The sequence below is a fragment of the Eschrichtius robustus genome, chromosome 14 (assembly GCF_028021215.1).
Source record: "Eschrichtius robustus isolate mEscRob2 chromosome 14, mEscRob2.pri, whole genome shotgun sequence".
Classification (NCBI taxonomy): Eukaryota; Metazoa; Chordata; class Mammalia; order Artiodactyla; family Eschrichtiidae; genus Eschrichtius; species Eschrichtius robustus.
The window spans coordinates 99256370-99278488 of NC_090837.1; the positions used below are offsets into that span (position 1 = coordinate 99256370).

At 45.4% G+C, this 22119-nt stretch overlaps 1 protein-coding gene across 7 annotated transcripts in view; it reads left to right on the top strand.

Annotated features, from left to right (window-relative positions):
- ATP9B (ATPase phospholipid transporting 9B (putative)) overlaps window positions 1–22119 on the top strand; it is a 252828-nt gene that overhangs the window by 18067 nt on the left and 212642 nt on the right. For 3 of the 7 annotated variants that reach the window (XM_068562636.1, XM_068562637.1, XM_068562642.1), the window contains exon 1: window positions 13319–13491. The exons of 1 other annotated variant lie outside the window; for it this stretch is intronic. In XM_068562636.1, coding sequence (XP_068418737.1) covers window positions 13376–13491 — 116 coding nt within the window. In that variant the 5' untranslated portion in view covers window positions 13319–13375. Of the gene's footprint in view, window positions 1–13084; window positions 13130–13210; window positions 13259–13318; window positions 13492–20371; window positions 20467–22119 lie in introns of those variants that run through there. 3 more of the 7 variants (XM_068562640.1, XM_068562641.1, XM_068562638.1) reach the window with 3 other exon arrangements.

Here is a 22119-nt window from a genome sequence, read left to right on the forward strand (position 1 = left end):
ATTAAACCAACTTTCCCAGTAGTTTCCTGGGAGTTTTATTTTGTGTATCTAGATCTTTTCACACCATCATTTCTTTTCTCTTGGGAAGGAAAGTGCTGTTAACACGTGATATTATGTTTCTGTATTACGCTGAAAGATCATTTGGGTGCCGATCCATACTCCACAATTATCCAGGTTTTGACTGAGACCAGGTGAGCATCCACAGGAGGCTGGCGGCCGAAGGGGCGAAGCTCACCTGGATGGGGGTCAGAGCCTCTATTCTGGTCCATGCCACCTCTGTTTAATGGCGCTGTCATTTACACGTCTCAGTGGACAGAATCAAAGTGTGATCTGAATTTATTCCAGCCAATTTCTCCTTTTGTTTTTCTTAATTCATGAGTATTAATATTCTTTAATAAGGATTTTTTATTTTGAGACTTTTTTTTTAACGGAGGGAGCTCTGCTTCCCTCCTTTCAGAGTGAGAAGCGTTAGTGAACTCTAAGTAATGGAATGTTCTAGCAACTTTCTATAAAGAGGAGTGAGGAGAGGTTCTCCAATGACAGTGGGTGATACTGTAATTCTAGGGTCTTGGGGAAGCAGTGCCGTCCAGCGATGACGGTGCCAGTCTGATGTCCTGTCCTGCAAGCTCTCCTGTAAGGGGCAGATACTTGGCCTACAAATATCTGAGCCAAGAAACGAAGGGCAGGTGGTGCTAAGAGAGGATTCAGCGGTGTAATCACACGTGGGCTGCTGGGTCCAGCCCCGTGCTAAGCGCTTTGTACGCATTCTCATACTTCTTTCTCACACAAATCTTTTGAAGTTGGTACTATTATTATTCTTCCCACCCTTCGAGTAAGGAAGTTGATACTCGGAGTTTAAAACTTGCTCAAGTTCACAAGCAGGTAAGCGGGAGAGAAGAGATTAAAACCCAGATGGCTTCCTCCCAAACATCAACTCTTGGACGATAAGCTATATTCGCTCCTAGAATTTAATAAAGGCATCACCACACCTTAAAATACATCTGAAAATAAATTTGTCCTGTTCTCTGATGGGTGTTAAGTTTCCACAGTCAAAAATTTTTGCCAAAAATTTTCAGTAGGAAGAGTGGAGAGTTATTAGTAAAAAATAACAAACGTGAAAATAATAATAAACATCTGTGGAGTGCGCTTTCACAAAACAAACTTAAATTTGTTGGAAAAGTTAAAGTTTCTGGAGCTGCTTCTAGAGAGGAGAGGTCAGCGGGGGCGGGAGGGGGAGGGACGGGAGGGAGTGTTTGCAGATCAGTGAGGGACATCCACCCTCCAGCCGTTCTCCATCCTAATGGGAGCCCAAGACACTCGTTGGACGGAGGGCTCTGTTTAAACGTAAGGCGTCCCTGGCATCGAGCGTGGCTGGACACTGGAACGCGTCTCTGAAGGGATCTGTGAAGTCTTTCCAGATAGGCTGTGCTCCTGCTGGCCGTCCGGCCGCCGTGTCGCCGGGCCGACCACTCCCGGGGCCTGGGCCCTGGGATGTTAATTCTGAGACCTGTTCTGATTTTCACAAGTGTATCAAGCACATCTGAAAACTCTCAGTTATAACAACTTGGTAAGTCTAGACGTCTGAAAACCCCAAAGGAAAAAGGGTTTCAGCATTTGGTTTATTCTATTTGACTATTAAAATAGAATCAGAAATACTCCACATATCACACAGGAAAACATATTATCGATAAAAACTAACCTAGGAACTTAATGGGAAAAAAGTTAGCATTCATGTAAACAATAGCGGTACAAACAGAACACAGAGAGCAGTGTTCTGCTCTATGCCGACCGTCAGTGCTGCCCTTAATCAGGGGGAAGGGAGATAAACGCTTCACAACGTCCACAACAAATATTTATCAGCCACTTAGGCTGGGTGAGACTATGCTGGTCACTAGAGGAAACAGATAAGATATAATTTCTTTCTGCACGGAATGAATAAGCCAACTGTACAAACAGCAAAATACAGATTCCACTGTGTTATGGACGAGGGAAGCCCCACAGGTGCTATGGGAGTTCAGAGGGGAAGAGCTGTCTAACTGAGAGGGTCCCCCGAGGTGCCCCGGGCAGCGCGGCTGCCGAAGCAGAATCTACAGCTGGGGGCCCATCAACAGAGACGCCGGGTTCTCACAGCGCCGGGGGCTGGAAGTGCAAGATGTGGGCCCCGCAGACCCGGCGTCTGCGGAGGGGAGGACCCGCGTCTTGGCTCACAGGCGGCGTCTTCTCGCAGTGTCCTCACATGGCGGGGGGGGGGGGGGCGGGGGGTGGGTCAAGGGAGCGCTATGCGGTCTCTTACGAGGGCACAAGTCCCATTGGGGCGGGGATTCCACCCTCATGACCCGAACGTCTCCCAAAGGCCCCGCCTCTAACAGCATCCCCCCTGGAGGTTAGGCTTCAAGGTGTGCATTTTCGGGGGACACAGACATTCTGTTCACAGCACGGGATATTAAGGATGGTGCTGGCGTTTGAGGGGCAACTTGAGGCGATTTCAGCAGAGCCGGGAAGCACGAGGACCGCGGGAGGGCCAGGAGCTTTTCCGGCCCTGCCCCTCACGCTCCCGCCTGCAGCTGCTGACTCTTTCCCGGGCCTAGAACGGGGCCTGACGCAGTTCACGGGCACGATCGAGTCTGTGGATGAATTGTTCGTGATTGACGCTTATAATGTAAAACAGTTTACTTAAGGATCTCTCTGGATGGCAGGCCGGCGGCCGGCCGCTGATGGGGGCGGGGGGGAAGGGGGGAGAGCTGGGCGGTGGAAAGGCTGGAGGGGGGCGCGGGGAGCCCGTCTGAGGAGCGCTAGCCTCTACGTGGAAACCCAGAGATTCGGTTTTCAAGAAAGCAGTTCATGAAAAAAGCCAAAAAGTGTCTCAACTACGTACCTTTTCAATGACAATGAATGGAGTTCAAGCGCTTCTTGGATTTTTCATAATTTTAAAATATCCTCTAAACATGAACAGTCAGAGCCTGACAGCGGGGTTCCGCCGGGGAGTTCAGGCATGTCTGTGTTACCGGCGTGTTTGCACGTGAAGGGTGAGCCTGGGCTGGGCGCCGGGCCTGCGCTGCCCTGTGTGCTTCAGACTGTCTTCCCACGGGGGCAGTTCCTTGGGAATTTCACCCAAACGGCGGTCTCTCTCTCTCTCTCTCTCTCCAGACTTCTTTGTCTTTGATACGGCTCCACGTTTTCCCAGTCATCCTCAAAGCACCACAGACGGCATCCCTCTGGTTACCCCCCTGCCTTCGAAATACATCCAGCTTAGGACAGCCGTACGGCAGTCAGTCAGAGCAATCCTTTACAAACACAGCCGGGAGTACAAAGCCCCGTGTTCCAAGCCCTCCAGCCCCTGCTCATCCCCGGAGCGAGGCCTGGAGTCCTCCCGGCAGCCACAGAGGCCCTGCCGGGGCCACCCCCCACCGCCTTCCGCCCTGGTCCCCTACTGCTGTCCCTTCGGCTCGCTGTCAGGCCCTGTTCTGCTCCTTCTCGGAGTGTGAAGCTTGTGGCGGGGCAGAAATCAAGGCGGGGTTGAGGCGAGCACGCGGGGTGGAGCAGAGGTGACCGCGCCATCCTGCAGGCGCCAGGGATGCAAATGTCCCAAAGGGACCTGGAGTCAGGGCCGGGCGGGGTGGGCTGCAGGGAGGGTGGTTATCCAGGGCCGCAAGCTCAGCTCGCCCTGGGGGCTGCCGTGCGTTCCCTTGGACAGAGGGGTCCAGCCCAAGAGGGCAGGAGGGAAAGGAGGACAAGCCTGTAGGGTTTGAAGGGGCTTGTGGGCCCAACAGGAACTCCTTCCAGGCCCATCTTGAGCACAAAAGAAGGACTGAAAACCCAAGAGGCGGGCCCAACCTTTCTCTCAGGAAGACCCCCATCATGGGAGGCTGACGTGAGCACACAGGCCCCAGGTGGGCACGGCGTGGACGGCCACCACAGCTCGGCCTGTCACCGCCTGGGCCCCGGCACGGCCAGCTCGCCTGCACCCACTCGGGGTCCCCACGTGGAGCTCTGTCTCCGTCACAGCACGGCTGCGACACAAGAGCAGATTCCCCAGGTCCAGTTGAGAGCATGTGCGGTCAGCCGGCTAAAGGCAGAAAGGGGGGCAGCTCGACGACGTGCTGTTTGGCACGATAAAGCAGAACGTTGCACGGCAACCCAGCCTCTTCCTGATTCACATTAGTATCCCGGAATCACTCACATCTGGAACAAGCAAAGGTCACGTTTTCTGTCCTGAAATATCTCAAAGCGACACAGCAGACCTTTCAGTTTTAAAAAATGAAAGCCAGTAAACATCTTTGCATTCTGCCATAGAGGAGAATGGTAATGCATCTGTGCGTTCTTGGACACAATTAATATGAACACTTAGTTTTGTCCCAAATAAACTTGCTCAGCTGTAAACAAACAAACCGTCACAGAGATCAGACCAGATACCAAGCTCGTTGACTGGATGCTGGGGTAAATAAGGCCATCAGAGCCTTGCAGATGTCAGATGGACGAAGACTGGTTTTGCATCTTTATTGAGGTATAAATTACATACCAAAGAGCACACCCATTTAAAGTGTACAGTTCAGTGGTTTTAAAATATTCACAGAGCCACGCAGGCATCACCAGGATCTAATTTTGGAAGATTTTCTTCACCTCCAAAAGAAACCCCATGCACATTAGCAATTCTGCCCCTCACCCTACCCACACCCCCGCCCCAGGGACCACTAACCTACTTGCTGTCTCCATAGATTTGCTAATTCTGGACATTTCTTGCAAATGAAATCATACAACATGTGGTCTAAGAAAGATGATTATTTTTTTATTGTGATTTTAATAGCTCTCTACCCATAATAAGAACTTGTTATACCGCAACTTAGATCGCTCCTCCAAACGACAAGCAATGGAAGAGAACCCAGTAAAGCTGTCAAGATGCCTGGACCTGAGGAGAGAGGAAGCTCCCATTGCTTCCTGGGCGATGCTCCCGGTCGCCTCGTCCACTGAGTGTGTTAGAACCCCAGTCGGGATTTCTGCAGTCACGCACCACTCACTTGCTGAGGGCTGGCCCACATCGTCTTGCAAGGTCTGTGCACACACACGCCATACGCACACTTGAAGGTCCCATTTTCCGCCACATGGTGACCCTGCATCTACTAAAGGGCAGCCCCACGGGGAACTTACTGCATTGATCTCACTTCCAGGACAGTCTGTCTCTTTTACGCATGGAGTCCAAGAAATCTTAACCAATCTTGGGGGGAAAAAAAAATCAAGAAAATCACATGTTCTGACCAGCTTACAATTTTCCCAAGAGGTTAATTTTAATTAGCAATCTTTATTTTGTATGTATTTTGTTATCATCTCTCTCTTCTAGACTGACTGCGTTCTTCTAATATATCAACGAAGGCAACAATTACCACTGATTATTCCGTATGTTCTCTGTTCTCACAGTAGACATTCAGAGCAGAAATTCCGCACAAAGGTAGTCTGACACACAATCGATTTATCGTCCACATGGAAAGTTATCATATTACAACAATAGTTAATTTCCTTGGTAATGTGTTTCCACGACTACTCATACTGCTATTCTGTCTCTAAATCAATCAACCCACATCTGGACTCAGCTGCATAGAAAGTATACTAACTTGTCAATCGTCCAATTTGGAAAAAGTTGTTTTGTTTTTTTTTTAAAGAAAACATTTTGAAGCCTGTTGAATCCAAATTGTTGTGGGCAAGTGAAACAACAGCAGGTGGTGATGTGACAAACTGTGACATGCATACCTGAGTGTCTCTCTCACTCTGCGGATCACGGAGACCCTCCTGCCCTGGTGTCCCATCCAGGAGGTCACACGCCCACCACCCACTCATCAGTCCTCTTCGTCAGTCCAGTTTCCCGTGGTTCCCACCTGCGGATGGCTGGGCAAAGGCAGACTCAGCCTTGACCTCCCTCATTTCCCTGCTGTAAATAACATCCTGAATAACTACACATCAGGCCACTGCTACATTTTCCAATGATGGTTTTTGGGTGAGGGGGGCAATTTTGCTTTTTGACAAATACAAAAAGAGAATAAGAGTCCCACCTTAAAATTACTGACTTTGTACCAGGACTAGGCCAAATGCTTAAAATACATGATCCCATGAACTTCTCATATAGCTTTGGTGGGGAAGACGCTGACTTCCTATCAGACAGACGAGGAGCCCAGGCTCAGGAAGGTCAGCGTGCTCAGGACACAGGGGACGAGTTGGGGGGGGGAGGGGGGAGTGGGTGGGGTGAAGCCCCCCAAGCCCACGCCCTCAACCACTTCATCATTCAGCCTCCGCAAGGAATGTGTGCTATTCTTGTGAGGGAAGGAAATTGTCCTTCTTTTCAAACTTTTTTTAAGGAAAGCACTCACGAGTGCTTTTTTGGGTCTTTCTTCTAATTTTGTGCTTTTTTTTTCATTGAGTATATGGCTTTCAGAGGTGATTTGTGATACTGGTAGCACGTTTTATAAAGCTTCTTATGATTAAGTTCTAAACGCTGCCAAAGTAACACCTAGAAGTGGCTCCTGCCCTGCCCGGTCCTTGCTCTGTCCTGCAAGGGCACAGAGCAAGTGCGCCTGCATTTGGGCCCACAGGGGCCGTTCCGGCCCACGGGATGGCAGACAAGAGGGGCACAGGGCACCCTGAACAGGGACGTAGGTGACTGGGCACCAAAGCTTCCGCTTTTATTCTAGAAAACAGTCGTAGACACGTGTCAGCAGGACCCACGTTTCTACCCATCGTCAAGACTTCCAAACCTTTCTGTCTCAACTTACACTAAGATGCTCCCAATATGAAATTTTCATGGAAACTGCCTTCAGCATAGTAAGTACAGGTCATTTATCTGATCAAAGAATGTCAACAGCAAGTACAGTGTCATTTGTGTGGTGACAAATTGTACCTGTGCTTCCAGGAAGAAGGGGACCCTGCTGGGCTCGGAGTGGAGGGAGCGGGTCTTGGGGAAGCACCCGTGTTTGATGCAGGGCTCCCGGGAGCATCGCTCCATCCTTCCAGACATAGATGCAGATTATACCTAATAAAGTGATTGTCAATAATTGCTGCTTTCCCTCTCCTGCGTGTTCGGCGAGTGCAGGATGCGAGAACAGGCCCTCGTGAAGGAGGTTCGCAGTAAGTTCTGAGCTTGCAGACGCCGGATGCAGCACTGCTAATCGCCTCTGGCCTCAGACGTGTGGTGTCAGTTATGGAATCGGAGGTGCAGCTGAGGCAGAGGTCGGCTGGGCGGGGTGAGAAAGGCAGCCTTCCAGACACCCTCAAGATCTTCACAGCAGCCCTCACACGCTGGAGTCTCGCAGAAGGGGCGGGGACGCGCTCGCCTTCCCACGACCATGGCTGGAAAACACAGGCGGCCTTGGGTTATGAAGGCGATGTCAGGTGTCTACAGTGTGTTGGGTACAACGGCTCATAATGAAGTGGGAGGGCCGTTCATTCCACAGAGTCTGTTGAGAGCCCAGCGGTGGAGGGGCCGTGACCGAGACGCCCATGGTGTAGCTGGTGACAAGCAGGAGATGACCGGGGCGGGGCAGGGGGGTAGTGGCCGCTGCGGGGGGGATTGCCACCCACCAGCCCAGGGCCAGGCGGGGAGCCTCGTCCTAGGAAAAGGGCCCACGTCGGGACACCCGCGGGCCGCTGGGGACGTGGACAGGGCGTGTCAGCCATGGTGTACCCCAAGCCGCTCCCGTCACCTGGTCCTGCGGACAGCGCCCCTGCCCGGCCTGCTGCGGGAGGTGAGCCGAGATGGGCCTGGAGGAGGGGCTGGCTCCAGCATCTGGACGCCTGCACTTACCACTCCCAGGCCAGGCCCGGTCCAGGGAGCGTCCACAGTGCATCTCTTCATCGAAACTTCAGCCTGTTTTCCAGACGGGGACCCTGAACCTCGGGGACCTGACCGCCCGCTGGGGGCCGTGGGGAAGGTGTGAGGATTTAGCTTCGCAAGGTGAGCGCTTGCAGGGATCCCACCGCGCAACGCGCTGGCCTAACCCCGCTGTGCTGTGCGCGTAAAAACCGACAAGGTGGTAGGTTTTACGTTGTGTGTTTTTGGCCTCAGTAGAAACCAGACGAGCAGGACTCACCCAGCGGGGGCTTCCCACGCGGCGCACGGTGTGCGCGACGGTGGCTTAGCCTCTGTCTCCCTCCTGTCCCCTACGACTTCCTGGAACCACAGGGCTGGGGGCCGGTTACTGTTTTATATAATAAAGTTTTATTAGAATCACATAGAGAGGTCATTGGCTAAATGAGCAGATATACACATCATTTGCAACAAGATTTAAAATAAAAAGGGACCCAGGTGAAAGGAAAATCAAAACAGAGTTGGTGTCGCTCAGAGAGTGTCTAGAAAGGAACTGGGAGGTCATGGAGGGTGACTTGTGCATGTCCCAGCCGAGGGGATCTGACCTGTTGACCTGATGAAGTCATCCAGAACCCCTGCCGGAAACGGGGTGTACTTATCAGACCCCCTATCCTAAAACAACTTGTGATTCCTTAAGGCCAAATATTTCCCGAGTCAAGTCAGGGTCAGGCACAATTCTCTCCAGGCAGCTGGTAACAACCTCGTGGCTTTTTGTCTTTCACAAACCCATGACTCTTCCTCTTCCTTGAAACACTCTTCGGGGTTACCCTGAATCTGCATCTCCCGAATTGCCATTATTAACATAACTAAGCCCTCTTGTGATGTGCAGCCCAATCCGGGGCAGCAAAGGCAAAGACAAAGACCTCCCATTCCTGCTTGCCCCCCGCCACCCCCCAGCCCCGTGGACACAAGATCCCCGCGCTGCTGGCCTCACCTCATCCGTTGACTCTGGGCCTGGAGAGGTGCCCGCTGACAACACAGGGCACAAATACCCCGAAGGAGCCCTCTTCTGTCTGACACTTTCCCGGGCTCCTGGGAGATGGGGTACGTCACCAAATGCCCCAAGGTCACGCGGACAAGGTAAGGACGCCGCCCCCCGCCCTGGGAGCGTTCAGGTCCCTGCGTTTGTCAATCGGAGGAGGTGGTCAGGGGTGAGTCGTCCTGTGCTGGACGGGGCAGGAGTTGTGAGCTTGCGGGGAGAGGAAGGTGCCCACACTCCGCCCCTGCCGCGTGTCTGATGTCTTGGTTTGTTGCTTGTTTTCTGTTTGGGGCTGGGAGTTACTAACGGTGCGGTATGATGCGGCCGGGGCAGGGGCTCCTAAGTGTCCATCGATGGTGAATGGATAAAGAAAAGATGGTCTAACTCAACCTTCAAAAAGAAGGAAAGCCTGCCATTTGCAACAATGTGGAACGGCCTCCTTGAGGGTTGGTGCTAAGTGTGATACACCAGGCGAAGGCAAACACTGCAGGGTCCTACCTAGCACCACCACCCTCGGACACGTGCCTTTATGAACACCTCCAGTTGGCCCTAAACCCAAAGGCTGAGCTGAGGTTAGAAGCCCAGGCAGTCAGGGGCAGGTAGAGCTTGGGTTTCCTTTACTTCAGTGGTGACAGGCAGGCCATTTCTTCCTCCAAATCTCGCACAAATGGAAAGACCTGGCAATATCTACTGTAGCCCCTCTGCTATAAGGTAGAGTTACAAAATCCACTACCAGCCTTTTCTTCTCCCATTAGTCTAAGAAAAATCTGGAAGGTACATACACTTTAATCTCTTCCTCCACAGATATGTGTGTATATATAAATATACAGTAATTTCATTTTATATGATACTCTTAATGGAAGCACTATTTTTACAAAATGAGCAGACTGATTTCCATTTTTCCAAAATAAGATATTTTATACAAATCATATATATTATTCCATGTATATATTCTGTATATAAAGTGTTATATACAGAATTCTCCATACAGAATTTTCTGAACATAAAATTATAATATGGTGGTACTTGGTATTATACCCTCTCTTCTGAATTTTCAAGAGAATTTTACATCATTATTGAGAACATCCTATACAGTATCTTGTGGGCTTCCACAGTTTGCAATAAATATGCTCAATATGAACAATTTCATTTTAAGAATTTTGAAGTGATTAGCTTCACCTGCCTGAAGTGGTAGAGACAAAAATGAAACTTCAACAAAAGAATAAACTTCTTCTAGAGCCACTTTTAGACTTTCCACTTCTGTCATTATTATTATTATCTGTTACTGAAGTATAGTTGATTTACAATATCGTGTTAGTTTCAGGTGTACAGCCCAGCAGTACAGTTTTGTGTATATTGAGTATAGTCCCCTGTGCTATACAGTAGGTCCTTGTTGGTTACCTATTTTATATACAGTATAGTAGTATGTATATGTTAATCCCAACCTCCTAATTTATCTCTCCCCCCCACCCCCCTTTCCCCTTTGGTGATCATAAGTTTGTTTTCCATGTCTGTGACTCTCTTTCTGTTTTGGAAATAAATTCATTTGTATCTTTTTTTTCTTTTTTTTAGATTCCACATATAAGCGATATCATATGATGTTTGTCTGGCTTACTTCACTTAGTATGATAATCTCTAGGTCCATCCATGTTGCTGCAAATGGCACTATTTTATTCCTTTTTATGGCTGAGTAATATTCTATTGTGTGTGTGTATATATATATATATATATATATATATATATATATATATATACCACATCTTTATCCATTCATCTGTCAGTGGACATTTAGGTTGCTTCCATGTCTTGACTATTGTAAATAATGCTGTAATGAACATTGGGGTGCATATATCTTTCCAAATTATGGTCTTCTCCAGATATATGCCCAGGAGTGTGATTGCAGGATCATACGGTAGCTCTATTTTTAGTTTTTTAAGGAACCTCCATACCGTTCTCCATATTGGCTGAACAATTACATTCCCACCAACAGTGTAGGAGGGTTCCCTTTTCTCCACACCCTCTTCAGCATTTGTTTTTTGTAGACTTTTTAATGACGGCCATTCTGACCCCTGTGAGGTGGTATCTCATTGTAGTTTTGATTTGCATTTCTCTAATAATTAGCAATTTTGAGCATCTTTCCATGTGACTTTTGGCCATCTGTATGTCTTCTTTGGAGAAATGTCTATTTAGATCTTCTGCCTATTTTTTTGATTGGGTTGTTCCACTTCTTATCATTATTGAGACTATGGTATTGTGCCTAGAAAGATTCTCAAGCATTAGAATGAAAGGTAGAAAGACCTTGTCAGCCACAGAGCTGTTGATACAGAACAGCCTTATTGATTCCAAATCCCAACCAACTGTAACGAGACTCCAAAGAGTAAAGCTTGTTTCCAGTTTATTTATTCTTTAGCTAACCCTTTGAAACTCTCCATGAGAAGCTATTAATTGCATTTTTTCCCATTTTGATAGAGTAGTTGAAACATCTATGGTTCATTACAAAGCAGTAATTGAATGAGTAGTTTAAAGGAAACTATGAACCGTCTAAATACATTGATCTAAATGTACTTCAGCTGAATCCTAAACAGCCAGGAGTTCTTTTTCAAGTTATCGGTTTTCTAAGGTATGGCTGAAGTTTCAGGTGCCGAATAAATGCCATGTATACACGCACCCACTCACACACATGCACGCACACATGCTCACACACACATTTTTGTGGTTGACTTAAATTCTTCCTTCAGAATATGAGAAGCTAGAATAAATGACTGCACAAAAATCTATTCGTTCTAAATTATGAACTAGCTATAATTAATGTGAGAGCATTGTGTGGTGAATTGAATAAAAACCTTATTCTGTTGGAGTTACATTTTTCTCCTTTATAAGAAATCAAGGCATCATAAATCTGGAGGGTACTTAATCTTTCCCCTTTAAAATATATTTCTATTCAAGGAATGAAACATGATGTTGGAAATCTTGTGTTTTGGTCCACGTTGGGATCTTCCGAATCCAGGTATATGTTAGAGGGGGTGGGAGTGAAGATTATTTTTGTTTAACTTCCCATCTTCCATTCCCTACCTGTACAGAGAAAGAATGCATTTCTCTAGAGGGAGAGTTCCATGAGAGCAAAGCAAAGAAAGTATCAGGAAGAAATCATAAATGCTAAAATTGGCCTATAAAAGATATATTTAAAGGCGGATTTTTTACAAGATTCTTATTTTATGGAAGTTTTTTTAAAAAAACTGTGCATTACGATAGCAGTCTTTGAACTTTTTTGCTCATTGACTCCCTAGAATTTTGTAGAAGTATGTATTCCTTCACACATTTTGTACTGATAGTTCAAAGTTTTCATTATAAGTGTAAATAGTTACAACTGATGCATTTTTGGCATTTAGTTAAGTATTTACATTTAAAAAACAGAACTGTGACATCACTCTTTCAAATGTATCAAATGGCATTTAAATTCCATGATTCGATACCCAGTCATCCGTTTTTAAAAATACATAAGGAAGCTCTTCTTCAATATTTGAAAATTTGTCATTTTGCTAAAGTATAATTTTCGAGAGGTAAAACAACTCTCGTGCAGATACATAGTAAAGATGGGCCAAACATTTTATTCAACTTATTAAGAGGGAAGATACAGTCAGTCAGATACTGAGATCAGCTCAGAGAGTATTGCAGGACCGAGGTATTTAGAGGCGATTTAACATAGGAATGTTAGGGTAAGACTGCTGGGTTATACACAAAACTGGCTAACAGCCTATAGGACAATAAAGTATATCCTTCAGGGTTGTCAGTTGTTGAGAGTGGTGATCTAGCTGGACACTCAAGACCCACATGCTACTGTGGCAACAGGCACTGGCCACCAGCTTCATTCACCACAGGGGGAACCTGCAGGGACCGGGTGTGCAGGGGGCGCCGCCGGACGGAGGAGGGAAGGCGGGTCGGCCCCGCGCGGCGTCCAGGTTGCGCACTGCGCTATGGAGGTGGGCCGGGCTCCGGTGCGCTGGGGTCCCAGGGGTGTGCGGCAAGGCCCTCGGTGCCCTGCACCTGGCTCTCAGGGAAGTCCCCACGGGCGGGGGCACACCGGCGGACCAACACCCGCCGCACTTCTTACTAGAAAGCGCTGCGGCTCATGCGCGCTCAGCACAGTCCGGCCAGCGGCGCATGCGCGCACGCACCCCGCCCTGCGCGGTACTACGCGGCCGCCGCTCTTTCCCTCGCCGCGCGGTGACGTCACCGGTGGCCGACGCGCGGGGAGCCGGGCCTCCGAACGCCACCGCGTCCCACTCGCGCCCTCGCCGCAGGTAACGTCACCGGTCCCCGACGCGCGGAGGGCGGGGTCTCGGGTGTCTCCGCCTCCCGCACCGCACCATCGCTGACGGTGTTGTCATCGGGCCCCGACACGTGGTGACGCCATCAGGCCTCGACGCACGGTGAAGGGGCAGGGCGCGCGGGCGGAGCCTCAGCGGGGTCGGAGCTGAGAGGAGAGGGCGGGGAAAGGCGGCGAACAGAGGGGGATCCAGGAGGGGCGGGAAGGTGGCGGCCAGAACATGGCGGAACAGATCCCTCTGTGCCCGGTGCGCAGCGCGGCGGCCGCGGCCAACTGCAAACGCGCGGCCTACTTCAGCGCGGCGGGGCCCGGGCCGGGGGCCGAGCGGCCCAGCAGGTAACGGCGGTGCCGCCCCACCCTTCCGCCCAGGCGCCCCTCCCCGCCCGGCCCGGTGGGGTCCGCCCAGGGCGGCCGGCCCCGGAGCCCCGCGGGTGCGCCTGAGCCGGGGAGGGCGTCCACGCTCCGGGAGGGGCCCGGGCGCTGCCACGACCCTGGTGCGCGCCGGCGCCGGGCTGAGCGCAGAGGAGGAAGAGCCTCGGGTTCGGGGGGCTGCTCCCTCAAGTAGCACGGGCACCGCAGGTCCCACGGCACCGATCACGCAGTTAGTTTCCGAGACCCGTACTGTGTCACCGGAGAAATCGCGAAGATGACAGATACAACTTCCAGTTAGTTTTAGAAATACAAACCTTGTCGGGAATCACTTTCACAAGTGTAAACAGCAAGTGAAGACATTTCAGTTTGTTTACTAAGTGCACGTTTTACTTGAACGTGTACATACAAAGTACTTTGTGTTGACAAGAATTTTTGCTCTTAAGAATGGGAAACGGAGATTCAGAAAGGTTAAATTGTTACAGTTAGTAAGTGGTAGAATTAAACAGTGCAGACCTTTGATTTAAAATGGAAGTCTCATACCCTAGTTGGTTTTAGTTCGTAACTTATTTCTTACCCAAAGGGAAGAATACTACACTTATAAATGATAGAGTGGTTAGAAAAAGAAACTCATAGGAAGGGGAGATAATGCCTTTCAGAGTTGTTAAAATTTTATTCCTGAGCAATTGTAGAAGCAATCAGCCTTTAGTACATAGAGGGAAAAAGTACAGGTTTCAATAGCCAGTTGCTTCAGGATTCCAATTTTAGAATAGTTTTTGGTTTGGGCTATTTGAGAGGCTGTAACATGTAGTCAAAAGAGTACATATTATGCTGTTACAGAGCTGAATTGAATCTTGGTTCATTTCCGTATTAGCTAGCTGTTTGATCTTAGGTAACCATAAGCCCTAATTTCCTCTGCTTTACAGAGGCGGGGGGCAGTATTTTTCCTCATAGAATTGTTGAGGGTTACAGGAGAAGCTAGTAAGGTGCCCATTTTTAGTGTTTGGCCCTGAAGTGGAGAAGTATCGTTTTCTTTATTCCCTGATATTACCTGGAAGAGTAATTGCTTAGGTAATCTTCTAAGTGGTTGATTTTAGGAGATATTATTTGAAAACGTGCCACCTATTTCACAATAGGTTTCCATCAAAGTTCGCATCTGTGAGTTTTTGCCTTATATATTTTAAGGCTCAGTCATTTGGTAAATATACATTTAGGATCTCTGTGTCTTCAGGGTGGAAACTTATTTTATTGTCAGGAAATATTTCTCTTTTTGTCCCTGGCAATTTTTTTTTTACTCTGGAGTCTACTTTAGTAGACTGGTGTAGCCACATCTGCTTTTTGTGGATAAATGTTTGCATGGTGTTAGCATTCAACCTATCTAAGTTGTTGAAGTGAGTTTCTGTTGGATCATGTTTCTCCATTATTCAATCCGTCAATCTCTGTCTTTTGATTGGTATATTTAGGCCATTACATTTCAGGTAATTATTGATACATTAGAGTTTTTTATTAAGATTTTTTTTTTTTTTTTTGATGTGGACCATTTTTAAAGTCTTTACTGAATTTGTTACAATATTGCTTCTGTTTTATGTTTTGGTTTTTCGGCCCTGAGGCATGTCGGATCTTGGCTCCTGACCAGAGATCGAGGCCGTACCCCCTGCATTGGAAGGCAAAGTCTTAACCACTGGACCACCAAGGAAGCAAGGAAGTCCCTGATACATTAGAGTTTAAGTGTGCCATTTTATTAATCTGTTTTGTGTTTCTTCGGATTCTCATTCTTCTGTTTCTCTTCTTACTTTCCTTTTACTTGAACACTCTTTTGATATCGCTACAGTGTTTTTTGGTGTAGGTCTTTGTATAGTTTTTGTAGTGTTTGCTCTGGGTATTACAGTATATGTGTGTGACTTACCACCGTAGTGTATTGGTATCAGTATTTTACTATGTGGAAACCTCATTTTGGTTCCTTTACCTCCCTTCTCCCCCCTGCAATTTAAATATCATGTCCTGAGTATCAGATGGTGTTATACTTTTTGTTTAAATCATCAAATATGGTTTATAAAACTTGTGATGATAAGGATAGGTTATTGTATTTACCCATATTTTTGCTCTTTTTGTTCTTCCTTCCTGATGTTCCAGGATTCTCTCTTTTTTTATTTCCTTTCTATTTCAAGACCTTCCTATAGCCCGTCTTGAGATTTCATCTTAGAATGTCTTTATTTCTCCTTTATTCCTGAAAGGTAGTTTTATTGGGTATAGAATTCCTGGTTGACACTTCTTTTCTTTGTACTTGGAAACTATTGTTCCACTTCCTTCCAGCCTTCATAGTTTCTGATTAGAAGTCCACTGTCATTCAAATTGGTGTTCCCCATAGGTAACGCATCATTTATGTCTGGCTGCTTTCATGTTTTGATGTATGTTGGTATGATTTCTTTGGGTTTAACTAGTTTGGTAGTCACTGAGCTTCTTGAGTCTGTTGTATTTTGTTTCCCCAAACTTAGGGAGTTTTTAGCCATTATTTCTTCAAGTCCTCTTTCATTTCCACCCCTTTCTCCTCTTCTTTCTGGACTCCAGTGATACAAATGCTGGATCTTTTGTTAGTTTTACGTAATTCCTTTAGGCTCTTTTTTCCCCCAGTTTCTTTTCTCTTGTGTTGTTCAGGCTGTGTAAATTCTATTTACTTGTTCTCAAGTTCCCTAATTCTGTCCTCTGTCATTTTCACTCTACTGTAGATCCCATCCAGTGAAGTTGTGTTTCTACTATTGTATTTTTAAGTTTTATAATTTCTCTTTGTTTCAAGAGAACTTGAAATTGATCGTTGAAGCATATTTATGTTCGGTGCTTGAAATGCTTGGTACATAATTCCAGTATCTGAGTTAATCTTAGTTTTGGTGTCACTTGATTGTCTTTTCTAATTCACACTGTCAGTGTTTTGGTTCTTTGTATGATGAATGGTTTTTGCTTGTTTCCTGGATATTTCGTCTATTATATTAGGAGAATGTGGGCCGTATTTATATCTTTTATTTTAGCAGATGATCACCCTGTTTAGATTTAGCACATAGGTCCTGGCCTACCTTTGTCGGCTGTGGTTCCAATGACAGTTTAATTCTCAGGGTTGTGATTTTTGGTGTGCTTGGTTTATGTGGTGCTACTGGAGCTCGTACTTGTCTCTGCTTATGCTGCTGAGGAAAAGAAGGGATTTCCCTAGGCCCAGTGTCTTTTGGTGAGAGGTGGTGGTGTCATCCCATGTGGATGGTGAGGCTGTGTTGGCTGGGCAGTGGCTGTGGACGTACCCTCTCCATACCCACTGACTTCCCTGGTGTGTCTTGGTAGGAGAGGAGACTCAGCACCACTATGGCCAGGAGGCTTTCTGTGCCCAAATCCTTTTTGCTGGTGCCCCTGGCTGCTCTGGGATCTTAGGGAAGAGGAGAGGCCATGGATAGAAGCCATTTCCTGAGCTGGCTGCTTCAGTCGTGGGGTTGCACTTGTTGGTGCTGCTGGCCGCCCACCACCCCGCCGAGAGAGGGGTGCCTCAGGCTCATGGGGACACGGGGGCTTCCTGAGGCCTCTAACCTCTTGTTGTGGCAGGGGCCCTGACTGGTGCCACCTGGATGCCCTCGTGTCCCTGGGTGGGATAGAGGAGTCTCAGGCCCGTGGGAAAGGATGCCAATTCCCATGGCTACTTGTCAATCTTATCTTGCTGGTAGTGGTGGACTCTTGTTCTGCCAGGGGAGTAATGGCCTTCCTGGGCTGCCTTTTCTTGCTAGGTTGGGAGTTAGGCAATGCTGGGCCTGTGTCCTTCCTTTTGTCCGGTGGGGGCATGTAAGACGTCCTGCCACTGTGTTCCTCCAGTTCTGCATCCCAGATCAGCCCAGCTCTCTTCCTCTCACTGCTGCCTTCTTCCTACCTTCCAGAGCTCTCCTGTGGTTGGCTCTTGCTTTATTTCCAAGGTTTATAGTTGTACTTAGGTGAGAGGAGCAGGGAGAAATGGATTGTGGCTGGAAGTTGTGCTTCTACATTATTTTGTGAAGTTTGGCTTTGGTTGTATTTTATCATGGTAACATTTACATATAGTTTAAAAAGTTAATTGGTGGTAAAAGGCTTATGATAAGATACTGTGGCTCTCTACCCCTCTTCTTCATTCTCCCTTATCCCAGCCTCTCATCCCACGGGCAGTTACTTTGGACTCTTCTAGCTGTTTCTTCTGGCATTTACACATCTCCATTATTTCAGTGGCGTTATTCCTGACTTTGTCAGCATCTGAAATGACTACTTCTGAAGGCTTCCTTGATCTCAACCCCAGCCAGGATAAAATGGCATGCTCCTGCCAGGCTCCTGCAGGACTCTGTTTCCCCTCATACCACAGATTGCACTTGGCTATAACTGCTTCTCTTCTCGTTAGACTTTAAATTCCATGAATAGAGTGGCAGTGATGGTCAGGTTTTACCCCTGTTACCTGGCCCCACGAGATGAGTAGGAAAACGTTCCCTTCTCTTTTACTCTCTGGCCCGGTGAGATGCATAGGGAAATGTTCCCTTCTCTTTTACTTTCTGGAAGACGTTGTGTAAAGTTGGTGTTACTTCTTTAAATGTTTGCTATTTTCCAGTGGAACCATCTGGACGTGGAGATTTCTTTTTAGGGTGTTTTAGTTTAAAATTCAGTTTCTTTAATAGTTACTGAGCTATTCAAATGATCTATTTCATATCTGGTGAGTTTTCATAGTTTGTGCCCCATGACCAATTGGTTTGTTTCAGGTAAGTTGCCGTATTTATGTGTGTAGAGTTGTTTGTAGTAGTCCTGTATTTCCCTTTTGATGTTGTTTCGTTCAGGTGTTGGTGGTTTGTGCCTTCACTTCTATTTGTTGGTCATTCTTGCTAGAGGTTTGATCTTTTCAAAGATCCATCTTTATTTTACTTATTTTTTCTATCGTTTTCTTTTTTTCAACTTCATTAATTTGTGCTCTTTATTTTTTCCTTCCTTTGCTTACATTAGGTTTATTTTTCTCTTCTTTTCATTTCTTGAGGTGAGAGCTTGGATTATTGATTAGAGACTTCTTTTTTCGTGTAAATGTTTAGTGCTGTAAATTTCCCTCTTGGTACTGACTTATCTGTGTCCAACAAATTCTGGTATTTTGATTTTCTCTGAGGCATCCTCTCTGACCCATGGATTATTTAGAAGTGTGTTTGGAAAATTTACTGTTATCTTCCTGTTACTAATATCTAGTGTGATTCCTTTGTGATCAAAGAACACACTTTGTGTGATTTCAGTTATTCTAAATTTGATGCAGTTTGTGACTGAGGATATGGTCTGCATTGGTAAGAATTCCTGGGGCTCTTGAGAAGAAAGTGTATGGTACTGTTGTTGGGTGAAATGTTCTGAAATGTGATTAGATCTCGTTAGTTAATGGTGTTGAGTTCTTCTCTCCTTGCTGGTTTACTGTCTAGTTGTTGTATGGGTTGTTGAGTGTGGATAGTTGAAGTCTCTTGAGTGTAATCATGGACTTGTCTATTTCTTCTTTCAGTTTCATCAATTTTTGCTTCACATATTTTGCAGGTCTGTTGTTCGGTGCATTTGCGTTTGGGATTGCTTTGTGTTCTTGATGGACTGACACTTTTATGCTTACGTAATTTCCCTGTCTGTCTCTAGTAATTTTATTGCTCTGAAGTTTACTTTAACTGACATTAATATAGCCACTTCTGCTTTTTTTTGATTTATGTTGGCCTGGTGTATAATTTTCCATCCTTTTAAATTCAACCTACTTATATTTAAAGTGAGTTTCTTTTAGTCTGTATATGGTTGGTTTATATTTTTTATCCACTCTGCTGATCTGTGTCTTAGAGTTGATGTATTTGGAACATTGACATTCATTGTAGTGATGGTTAGTTAGTGCTTACGTCTGCCATTTTACTTTTTGTTTTCTGTGTTTTTTGTTTCTCTGTTTTCTTTTTCCTGCTTTCTTGTGGGTTACTTTGAACACTTTTTAGAATTCCATTTTGATTTACTTATGGTGTTTTATGTTGGATCTTCTCTTTGTATAAATACTATTTAGCAGTTCTAGATATTATATTATACATACATAACTCATCACAGTATACTTGTGTTGATGTTTTATCAATTTGAGTAAAGTGTATAATCCTTACCTTACATCCTTTTATTCTCCCCTATTGGTAATGTAATTATGGGCATACCTTGTTTTATTGTGCTTTGCATTATTGTGTTTTTTACAAATTAAAGGTTTGTGGCAACCCTGCATTGTTAGATGATGGTTAGCATTTTTAAGTAATAAAGTATTTTTCAATTAAGGCACATATTTTTTTTTTTTTTTACACATAATGCTGTTGCACACTTAATAGACTACAGTACATTGTAAACATAACTTTTATAGGCACCAGAAGACCAAAAATTCGTGTGACTCACTTTATTGCCATATTTGCTTTATTGCAGTGGTCTGGAACCGAACCCACAATAACTCTGAGGTATGCTTGTGTCTTGTAAAGTTACATGTAAATTTTACATATGTAAAAGTACTTAAATATTTCCCTTACATACAATTAGAATTGCACATCAAGACAGTGTTATAACTTTTGCTTCATCTCTCAAACATAATTTAGAAAACTCAAGAGGAGATGGATGGTCTATTATACTGACCCATATTTTTGCTATTTCTGTTGTTCTTTTATTTCCTGATGTACCAAAATTCTTTATTTTATTGTTTCTGTCCTGTTTTAAGAATTCCTTAGCTATACTTTGAGGGTAGGTCTGCTGGAAACAAATCTTTTAGTTTTACTTCATCTGAGGATGTCTTATTTCCCCTTCATTCCTAAAGGATATTTTCACCAGATATACAGTTTGGGGTTGAGCACTTGAAAAATGTTATGTCACTCCTTTTTGGCCTGCATGATTCTTGATGAGAAATCTGATGTCATTGGAATGATTTTTCCTTTGTAGGTAAGATATCATCATTTCTCACTACTTTCAAACTTTGTCTTTAGTTTTCAGTAGTTTGATTATTATGGGCCTTAGCATAGATTTCTTTGAGTTTATACTGTTTCACTTAGTTTCTTGAATCTTTTGTTAAATAGATGTTTTTCAGCTTTTATTTGTTTGAATACTTATGTTTGGGACCTTCTTTTTTTCTCTTCTTCTGATACTCTAGTGACACCTTGTGAGATCTTTTAGTGCCATATGGTCATGAGTTCTGTTCATTTGTTTTAAGTCTGTTTTCTGTTCAGATTGGGTGATTTCTGTTGTTCTGTCTTCAAGTTCATTGATTTTTCCTCTGTCTCCTTCATTCTGCTGCTGAGCCTGTCCATTCAGTTTTTAAGTCTCTGCTATTTTTTTTTTTCTCGTTTCAAAATTTCCAGTTGATACTAATTTATATTAGCTGTTTCTTTGCTGAGTCTTTCTGTTCTTTTGCATATGCTTCAACATGTTTGTATTGCCCGTTGAAACATTTTTATGATGAATGTTTTAAAACCCTTGTCAGATAATTGCAACATCTGCATCATTTTGATGTTAACATCTCTTGATTCTCTTTTCTCATTCAAGTTGAGATTTTTTGGTTTTTGGTGTAATGAGTGATTTTTGCTTGTATGCTGGACATTTTGGTGTTATGCTGTGGGGCTGTGGACCTTATTTAAGTCTTCTGTTTTATTAGTCTCTTTTAAAAAGAGACTCATGCTGAGAACAGCTGCCTACTGTCTGATTATCTCTAAAATATTAGTACATTTCTTGGTAGAGGCAACACATTTTTTTTTTTTTAGTGTTAGTTTTCTCATTGAATGTCTACCCACAATTTTCTCTGAATCTTAAAAATTTTACAATTATCATGATGATAAAAGAATATTTTACTATCTGTAAAGATGAAAACTTTTCCTTTACTGTGATCGTTTGCAATTGAAAGCTTTTTTTTTTTTTAATTAATTTATTTATTTATTTTTGGCTGTGCTGGGTTTTCGTTTCTGTGCGAGGGCTTTCTCCAGTTGCGGCAAGCGGGGGCCACTCTTCATCGCAGTGCACGGGCCTCTCACTATCGCGGCCTCTCTTGTTGCAGAGCACAGGCTCCAGACGTGCAGGCTCAGTAGCTGTGGCTCACGGGCCTAGTTGCTCCGCGGCATGTGGGATCTTCCCAGACCAGGGCTTGAACCCGTATCCCCTGCATTGGCAGGCAGATTCTCAACTACTGCGCCACCAGGGAAGCCCTGAAAGCTTTTTTAAAGTACAGAATGATTAGTAAGATAGCATTTATCCAAGTACCCAGGCCCAGGATTCCTTGGAATCAGAGACATAGTCTTAAAATTTATAGAATTAATTTCCTTTACAAGGGCTCTAGTTCGCGTACGTTTACGACATTCTTCACACTTGCCAGCATGGAAATGTCTCACTTAATTTTCTAAACCGACAGTGTCAGCATGAAGATAGAGTTGGCGATTGGGACAGCACATTCTGGGCAACTGGAGTGTGTGTCCTGAGCTAACTGGCCTGCTCATCTGTAAATTTCTAGATTGACATTTACATATGTTAGATGTCGTACCATTAACTCTGATTCAGAAGTTTGTCTCCATTTATGTATAGTGTTGGTGTAATTTCTTATTCGAGAAG